General features: G+C 39.8%; 1 protein-coding gene across 1 annotated transcript in view; it reads right to left on the bottom strand.

Moving 5' to 3' along the window:
• Positions 1-9,805, bottom strand: part of CCT4 (chaperonin containing TCP1, subunit 4 (delta)) — a 41,328-nt gene that overhangs the window by 737 nt on the left and 30,786 nt on the right. The window contains exons 4-12 of the mRNA XM_011987311.1: positions 9,267-9,409; positions 7,786-7,907; positions 7,310-7,442; positions 6,491-6,630; positions 4,063-4,159; positions 3,865-3,975; positions 3,639-3,769; positions 3,268-3,502; positions 292-405 (exon numbers count right to left, since the gene is read on the bottom strand). Coding sequence (XP_011842701.1) covers positions 292-405; positions 3,268-3,502; positions 3,639-3,769; positions 3,865-3,975; positions 4,063-4,159; positions 6,491-6,630; positions 7,310-7,442; positions 7,786-7,907; positions 9,267-9,409 — 1,226 coding nt within the window. The remainder of the gene's footprint in view (positions 1-291; positions 406-3,267; positions 3,503-3,638; positions 3,770-3,864; positions 3,976-4,062; positions 4,160-6,490; positions 6,631-7,309; positions 7,443-7,785; positions 7,908-9,266; positions 9,410-9,805) is intronic.

Here is a 9,805-nt window from a genome sequence, read left to right as displayed (position 1 = left end):
AAAAAAAAAAAAAAAAAAAAAAAAAGCAAAACCTTTAAAAAACAATGGCCAGGCGTGGTGGCTTACACCTGTAATCCCAGCTACTCAGGAGGCTGAGACAGGAGAATCACTTGAATCCCAGAGGCGGAGGTTGTAGTGAGCCAAGATCGTGGCACTGTGCTCCAGCCTGGGCAACAGAGCAAAACTCTGTCTCAAAAAAACCAACCAACCAACCAACCAACAACAAAAAACCTTTAAAAAATATATGCCTTTTTGACCTCCTAAGAAAATGTGCAACCTGGAAACACTTACCACATCATCGATTTTCAGAATGCTCCGAACAGTTTCAGTTGCAAGAGTCAGAGCACTGACTGACACTAACAGAGGCTGGACAACCAGTTCCTCCAAAATGTTGGAAATACCACCCTGCAAATCAAATCAGAAGTTGCTTTTAGTGTCTTTAATAATATATATCAGCAGCCACGTGGTTACCAGTGTACCTCAAGACCTAAATCTAGTTTTCCCTTTGTCTAGACAGATTAGAATATGATACTCTACTAAGCCCTTCTCTACACTGCGGGATGTTATTTCAACTAAAATTTGGAAAAACTGAATTAATGCTATAGTCACCCAATCCTAACTCACAAACAACTTCTAAGTATCACTTTTTTTTTTTTTAAGTTGGAGTCTCGCTCTGTTGCCCAGGCTGGAATGCAGTAGCGCAATCTCGGCTCACTGGAAGCTCCACCTCCCGGGTTCACGCCATTCTGCCTCGGCCTAGCTGGGACTATAGGTGCCCACCACCACGCCCGGCTAATTTTCTGTATTTTTAGTAGAGATAGTGTTTCACCATGTTAGCCAGGACGGTCTCGATCTCCTGATCTCATGATCAGCCTGTCTTGGCCTCCCAAAGTGCTGGGATTACAGGTGTGACCCGCTGCACCCTGCCACTTATTTTTTTTTATTTTTTTTATTTTTTGAGACAGAGTCTTGCTCTGTCGCCCAGGCTGGACTGCAGTGGCCGGATCTCAGCTCACTGCAAGCTCCGCCACCCGGGTTCATGCCATTCTCCTGCCTCAGCCTCCCTCTGTAGGTGGGGACTACAGGCGCCCGCCACCTCGCCCGGCTAGTTTTTTTTGTATTTTTTAGTAGAGACGGGGTTTCACCGTGTTAGCCAGGATGGTCTCGATCTCCTGACCTCGTGATCCGCCCATCTCGGCCTCCCAAAGCGCTGGGATTACAGGCTTGAGCCACCGCGCCCGGCCGCTGCCACTTATTTTTAAATGTTGGCAAAATTAGCAAAATGATCACAGTTAAAAATTATGATCATAGTTAAAAATTACGGTATCTTGGTTTGGCACAGTGGCTCACGCCTATAATTCCAGCACTTTGGGAAACAAAGGCAGGCAGATCACGAGGTCAGGAGATTGAGACCATCCTGGCCAACATAATGAAACACTGTCTCTACTAAAAATACAAAAAATTAGCCAGGCGTGGGGGCAAGCGCCTGCAGCCCCAACTACTCGGGAGGCTGAGGCAAGAGAATGGCTTGAACCCAGGAGGCGGAGGGTGCAGTGAGCCAAGATCGCGCCACTGCACTCCAGCCTGGGTGACAGTGAGACTCTGTCTCAAAAAAACAAAACAAACAAAACATTTATGTTTAATGTTGAAATCATCTCTGAATTTTAATTCTTAATTAGACCAACACCGGTCTAGAGTCTCATATTTCCCACCTTAAATTCTTCATTGAACCATCCTACTTCCCTTTATCCCAGGATTATTCCTGATGGCCTCTAACAGGCATCCTTGCTTCCAGTCTTCTCTTCTTAAAATACTCATGTCCTTAGCCTCATAATCTTTAGGCCGCGCGGTGGCTCACGCCTATAATCCTAGCACTTTGGAAGGCTGAGGCAGGCGAATTGCCTGGGCTCAGAAGTTCAAAACCAGCCTGGGCAACACAGTGAAACCCCGTCTCTACTAAAAAATACAAAAAAATTAGCCCGGCGTGGTGGCGGACGCCTGTAGTCCCAGCTACGCGGGAGGCTGAGGCAGGAGAATTGCTTGAACCTGGGAGAAGGTTGCAGTGAGCTGAGGCAGTGCTACTGCACTCCAGCCTGGGTAACAGACCAAGATTCCGTCTCCAAAGAAAAAACAAACAAAAAACACTTTAGTGGATCCCAACTACGGGAAGGAAAAAAAAAATGGCTGGCTCAATAATCAAGGGCCTCCTCATTCTATTAATAGCTTTTTTTTTTTTTTTTTTTTTTGAGACGGAGTCTCGTCCTGTTGTGCAGGCTGGAGTGCAATGGTGTGATGTTGGCTCACTGCAACCTCCGCCTCCCTGGTTCAAGCAATTCTCCTGACTCAGCCACCCGTGTAGCTGGGAATAAAGAAGCCTGCCACTTTGGCTAATTTTTTTTTTTTGTATTTTTAGCAGAGACAGGGTTTCGCCATGTTGGCCAGGCTGGTCTCAAATTCCTGCCCTCAGGTGATGTGCCCACCTCAGCCTCCCAAAGAGCTGGGATTACAGGCGTGAGCCACCACGTCCAGCCTATTAATAGCTTTTATCTGATCTTTCCAACCTTAAAGCCCACTATTATCTTTAATATATAATCCCAGCTCTACACAGGTGAAGAACTACTTGGTCCTTCTCACCTGTAAAACCACTGCTTACCCATCTGTTTTTCCTCATCCCCTACCAACCAAAAATGAATCTTCATAAAGCCTTCCCTAAACAGACAGTTCCATCCTTTGGAGTTCTGTACCATACAGAAAATATAATGTTGGATTGTCAGTTCTTTCCCATCATGTATTTATTATCTGTCTCAACAAAACATCAATAAAAAAAGCGGTATTATTACTACGTGATTACCTTACATAACTACACTAGCTCATGCTAACTAGAGCAATGATTTTTTATAGTCTTTAGTATATGCCAAGCATTTACCTAAGAGCTTGTTAACTAGAAATGCATTTAATTCTCACAACAGGCCTATGAGGGAACTATTAATCATCTCTGTTTTTACACCTGAGGAAACTGAGGACCAGACTAAGTAACTTGCTAAAAGTTAGTAAGTGGCAGATTTAGTGAACAAATAATACTTCCCCCTAAGATGTCACCACCTTCCTTCTCACTCAATGGCATAGATTAATTAACCTGCAGCAGGACTCATATTTAAATCCAAGATTATGCTTTTCATTATAGAGCTTTCCATTCAACAGATGACTACAAAGCTTTTAATATTTTATACTAATCAACATTTTCTACATTAGAGAGTAAATGATTACCTTTCGGACATTAATGCCTGAAGTTTTTTCTCCCTGGGCATGCCGGTTTCTCAGTTCTGTTACTGTAGAAATGGGATTCAGGCCGGCATTTTCAGCTAATGTAGATGGAATGACCTCCATAGCATCTGCAAAAGCACGAACGCAGTAGGATTCCATACCACTCAGTGTTCGTGAATATTCAGTTAATCGTAGGGCCAACTCTATTTCTGGAGCACCACCTCCTGCAATAAGAGCCCTGAAATTCACAAATATATTTTCAGCTTATTTTATCCAACAGAAAATTTTAATAATTTACTATTTATATCTTAAAAAACAGAATACAGTAGTTTTAATGTTCAAAACGTTACTTAATAATGTAACACTGACATTACCTCTTCTTCACTAAACAACGAATAACACATAGGGCATCATGAATGGAGCGCTCTGCTTCTTCAATCACCAGTTTGTTAGAACCACGAACAACAATTGTAACTGTTTTTCCAGGGCTGGCACAACCTGTAATCTTCAGTAAACAAATTCCAAATTAAGTATCTGAAGGGTTAAAAAAAACCCACACCGAAAACTAAGCAAATAAAAATTTAAATGTAATATTGTTACCTTGAGCAGTTTGCCAGAACCATTTAAATTGACCTCCTCAGCTAACTCGGCAGAACCCAGCATGTCAGCAGTAAATTGGTCGATATGAGCAACTGGCTTGGTTCCAATTGTCTGGGAAAAAAAGTCAAATCCACAAATTAAGGCAACATTTATCTGATTATTAGACATTTTCCACAAATACAGATGTTGATGTTTTACCTTACAAATAAATTCAATGTCTTCTCTTTCAATATCCTTAATCACCATAATCTTCATTTTGTTCAAAAAGTGTAATGCAAGATCACTAAGAGCATCTCTAAAATACAAAATCAGTGATTATGTCAATGCTAGGTTAAAAGAAAAATTTTGCTCTTCAAATGCCTTTAAGGTTTTAATTACTGTTTCTTAAATGACCAATCATTATTCCTGAAGAAAAATGCTTTAGTTTACTAAGTTCATAAGGTCAAAATTAAGATTCCCAGTTCTAAGAACATTTTAGTACAATTCCAGTATTAAAATGTACTCTGTCCCCAATGACACTAATAACATACACAAAATAACTAGGTCACTATTTTTTCCCCATTTATTTTTATATATATATTTTTGAGATGGAATTTCACTCTTGTTGCCCAGGCTGGCGTGCAATGGCACGATCTCAGCTCATTGCAACCCCCACCTCCTGGGTTCAAGCGATTCTCCTGCCTCAGTCTCCCAAGTGTACAGGCTCCTGCCACCACACCTGGCTAATTTTTGTATTTTTAGTAGAGACGGGGTTTTACCACGTTGGCCAGGCTGATCTCGAACTCCTGACTTCAGATGATTCACATGCCTTGGCCTCCTAAAGTGCTGGGATTACAGGCATAAGCCACCACACCTGGCCCATTTATTTACCAGAGACAGGGTCTCCCTATGTTGCCCAGGCTGGTCTCGAACTCAGGGCTCAAGAGATCCTCCCACCTCAGCCCCACAAAGTGCTGGGATTACAGGTGTGAGCCACAGTGCCTGACCTCATTTTTCTTTAAAAATGAGCACATCTTGGTAAATTAAAACTTATTAATACTTCATGAATTTAGAAGTATTAATCAGACTCCACAAATTTACACTTCCCCATGAACTGTGAATAATCTAACAACTCTGTGATACTAGAAAGGTAGATATTACTACTATCTCTATTATACAGATGAACAAACTGTATAGGCAATTTGCTCATCTGTATAATTTGTATATTGGGGGGCAATTTACTCAAGGTCAGTAGCTATTATGATTGGGATTAGAACCAAGTCTTCTGAGTCTTCAATCAAAGACTATATAAAATGAACACCCACAGTACATTCTGGCATATTAATAAATAGGAATGTGTCTATTAGGAAAAAATACTGCCCAGGCACAGTGGCTCACGTCTGTAATGCCAGCACTTTGGGAAGCCAACGCAGGTGGATCACGAGGTCAGGAGTTCAAGACCAGCCTGACCAACATGATAAAACCTCGTCTCCACTAAAAAGACAAAAATTAGCCAGGCATGGTGGCACATGCCCGTGACAAGGCAAGCAATTGCACAGACCTTTAAATAAATTCCACTTTTAACCAGGTAATTAATTCTGCAACAAACTTGGTTTTTAAAAGAACAAGGCTTGATGTTTAGGACCTTGGTCTAGGAAAGATTATATATCCCACATTTAAAAGGGAGGATAGAGCCGGGCGTGGTGGCTCATGCCTGTAATCCCAGCACTTTGGGAGGCCGAGGCTGGTGGATTACCTGAAGTTGGGAGTTTGAGACCAGCCTGACTAACAGAGAAACCCCGCCTCTACTAAAAATACAAAATTAGTCGGGTGTGGTGGTGCATGCCTGTAATCCCAACTACTCGGGAGGCTGAGGCAGGAGACTTGCTTGAACCCAGGAGGCGGAGGTTGCAGTGAGCCAAGACTGCACCATTGCATTCCAGCCTGGGCAACAAGAGCAAAACTCCAGTTAAAATGTAGATTTCTGGTGGTTTACCCAACTCAAATGTTTCTATAAAAATTGCTATTAGAGGCTGGGCACGGTGGCTCACGCCTGTAATCCCAGCACTTTGGGAGGCCGAGGTGGGCAGATCACGAGGTCAGGAGATCAACATCACCCTGGCTAACATGGTGAAACCCTGTCTCTACTAAAAAAATACAAAAAAACTAGCCGGGCGTGGTGGCGGGCACCTGTAGTCCCAGCTACTCTGGAGGCTGAGGCAGGAGAATGGCATGAACTCGGGAGGCGGAGCTTGTAGTGAGCCGACACCGCGCCACTGCACTCCAGCCTGGGCCACAGGCCAGACTCCGTCTCAAACAAAAAAAACACAAAAAAACAAAATTATACCTTTATTGTTTTAAATTTACAAGTCATATATTTCTTTAAAGTGCCTTTCCTAGACATCTTAACTGAACTTATACCATTTGTTTCCCTTGGTCTGAGCAAATGATGGTACAATATTGAGACCTAACATTTTATCTCTGTGCTTTTAAAACAAAAATTCTCTATTTCGTTTCACCTAAGAGTTGTCCCTTAAAAAATACGAATTTAGAGTAAGTGATTAAATCAAATATTTTATCAGAAAAAATAAACTGCTAGTGGAGATTCAAAATTATTAAGGGATGAACAAAATAAATAGTCCCACACCTTAGAATAGACTTCTGTATGAGAAGGACATTACATCCTGTTTTTTTAATTTGCTTCACTAAATTTAAAATATAGGCTCTCTCTTCTCGCAGCACTCGGTCCATCTGGGCATAGTCAGAAACCACTATTTGATTATCCATCTGTTTAGAAAAAACATCATAATTTGCATTGTAAGATATTTTAACTTTAAAAGTAGAATTTTAAGTGAAAATACTATGTACTGTATAAATTCAACCAAAACTATACCAAGCAATAAATTATACAGACATGCATAGAAGAGAGTCTGGATAAGATACATACCCCAAATTTCAGTCTTACTTTCAACTAAATACAATGGCATCTTACTTTTTTGCAGGTACATTTTTTATAACCAAAAAATATAAAATGGGTATCCTAGTTGTTTCTAAAAGATGGAGTCCCTCTCTAATCTGTGTGAATTTGCAAATTAACAATGATGAAAAGATGGGGTCCCACTATGTTGCCCCGGCTGGAGTGAAGTGCAGGGACTGATTCACAGGTGATGGAATAGCACACTGCAGCCTCAAACTCCTAGGTTCAAGCAATTTTTCTGCTTAAATTTCCCGAGGAGCTGGGACTACAGGCATCGCTGCAATCGGCTAGTTCTCAATTTCAATATCCAAATTGAGGATGTAGACTTGCCACTTGTAGCACCAACAATTTCTATTTTTGTCTCAATTCTAGTAATTCTTTTGAGATCTATGCTTTAAATCACTAGAAGTATTTTCTATTTTTAATAAAGAAATGCTTGAGTTATTAAAAAGTTAAACACAGAACCAATTTCATTTGGATTCTACTTACATCTGTTTTGGGAGCAGATAAGCAAAACTGAATAAGCCCAATCTTGGCCTTTTCAACTCTGGTTATGCCAGAATTTGACACTTTTTGGGTGAGAACCAGCCCTTCCACCAACTCACAGTCATCAATTGTCCCACTAAGAAAAAAACAAAGAGGGGAAGTTAAGAGGGAGTGGACATCTGTACATTTAATAGATTGTTAACAGATTAAAAGTCATCAGTCCAATAAAATGTGATTCAGCCTCACATTTACTATTGCCCCATTACTGGATCTCTTTGATCCACTGCTGTCTTATTATCATAAAGTAATATAAACAAAATCTTGAGATCCACTTACTAATACAAGTTCTCATGAAAACAAAACCAGAAAGAGAAAAGAGAGCTTTGTGACCTTCATCTAGGTGTTTGTAACTTATTTATTTTCGGCAATCTTATGCTCATTTTCAAATTTTTTTTCAAGTTGCAATTAGAGATGCTTACCCAAGCTTCTTAACTATTTTAATATCTCTAAGATCTACACTGGTGGCTGTGGCTGGGTCAATCACTTTCATCACTGCATTTACACTCATTGGAGAAAGCAGACTTGAATACTGAGAAACAACCTAGAATTATTTAAAAAAAAAAAAGTTACCTTCACAGTAGAAAAAGTCCTAATTTTTCAATGACAAATATACTTAAGAAGGGCTCTAATAATTTTTGCAGTAGGGTGTGCGTGCGAAGAGGGAAACACCCACAAGAAGACAGTCCATAAACTGTCTTTTCCATTCAGGTTGTCACCAGGGGCACAAAATAAAAACATGTATGCTTGCTTTTTTCTTTTATTAATATAATAGCCAGGACTGTAGAATATCAAAGTTTTACAGGAAATCCAAAAAGCATAAATTTAATTTTACGTCAATATTTCTTATCTAAAATCAATGTGTGATGAGGCATCAATGTTATGTATGTACATTCCTGATGAGGGGTTGATAAAAATTGCTAACATTTATCAATCACTTAACACATGCCAGGCAGTGGTCTTTACATATTAACAGAACTTTACATATTAACTCATTCAATCTTCAGATGGAGAAACTGAAGCCAAGAGGTCAAGTCATTTTGGCCAAACTAACAGCGTAGTTAAGTGGTGAAGTCAGCATTGAACAAACACAAGCAGTCTAGACTCAATGACTAGTGCTTGTAACCATTTAGCTATACTATCTATATCAGTTCTGGGGACATCCAACAGTATCACTTAGTGTCCCTAACACCATCTAACATTCAAACAAAATCAATGTATGGACTTAATACTGATTTTTAAAAGGAAAAAAGATTAGGGGATGGACAGGACAAACACAGGACATTACAGAAAACAAGTGACATGAATTCCACAGAAATTTAAAAGTACAACACTGCTTTAAGCTTGGTAAATAAGAAAAGCAGCATATGTATTAGTTAAGGGATGGACCACGGTAAGTAGCGTGTCCTGGGTTCAAATCTCAGCTCTTTCTGTTAGCGGTCCTTGGATAAGTTACTTCTCTAGATCTACTCTCTTCATCTATAAAATGGGGATATGACTGAGGGCCTTGAAGAGGATAATAAATGTAAAAAACTTATCACAATGCCCACCATATAAAGTATTCAATAAAAATTAGCTATACTGCCAGAGACCTATGGCAGTCTTTCTGATCTGGCAGAGGAAAAGGTTTCTTATAGGCAAATTAAAGTATCTAGCTTTACCAAAACACTGTTACAATGCATTAAACAGAAAAGTGGATATGGATATAGTATATATTAAATATTCCAACTCCTTTGTTAGCCTTATGGCTCGTTTCCTCTCTTAATCTTAAATCAATTCAATTACACAGATTATAACAGTTACCTAGTCACTCTTGAAACTTACTATTTATGTACTGTATAGCATCAAGAATCACAGAGTAACACACATTAATTTGACAACTATCTGTTAGTGCTTGCCTCACCTTTGAGTTCAGTGAAGTGGTTGCACTATTTAACAAAGTTTCTCTGTCACTCAGTTCCACAGGTCGAGACATGTCAGTCAAGATTTCAATGCCCTTTTCCAGGGCCTTCTGGAATGACTCAGAAATGATGGTTGGATGAATCCCTGTCATTTGTGAAAGTCTAGTTATTTAATTAAAACAGGTAAACTACACATTTGACATGACTTAAAAATTTTCTATTCATTAATGTCAAAGCAAGCACAAATTTAACTATTCTTAATAGTGGCTTCAGTAACCTGCTAACAATGACTAATAATTTACTTCCATCCAATTTAAAATAGATTACATACTTATTAATACTTAAGACTAAAGCCAAATTTTATACTTTTTTTTTTTTGGGAGACAGGGTCTCACTCGGTCACCCAGGCTGGAGTGCAGCGGCCTGATCTTAGCTCACTATAGCCTCAACCTCCCAGGCTCAAGTGATCCTCCCACCTTAGCCTCCTGAGTAGCTGGGACTACTGACACATGCCACCACACCTGGCTTTTTTTTTTTTTTT

Source organism: Mandrillus leucophaeus, unplaced genomic scaffold, assembly GCF_000951045.1.
Source record: "Mandrillus leucophaeus isolate KB7577 unplaced genomic scaffold, Mleu.le_1.0 Scaffold307, whole genome shotgun sequence".
NCBI classification, from domain to species: Eukaryota; Metazoa; Chordata; class Mammalia; order Primates; family Cercopithecidae; genus Mandrillus; species Mandrillus leucophaeus.
Note: the sequence above shows the minus strand (reverse complement) of the source record. Positions and strands in the feature narration are given on the sequence as shown.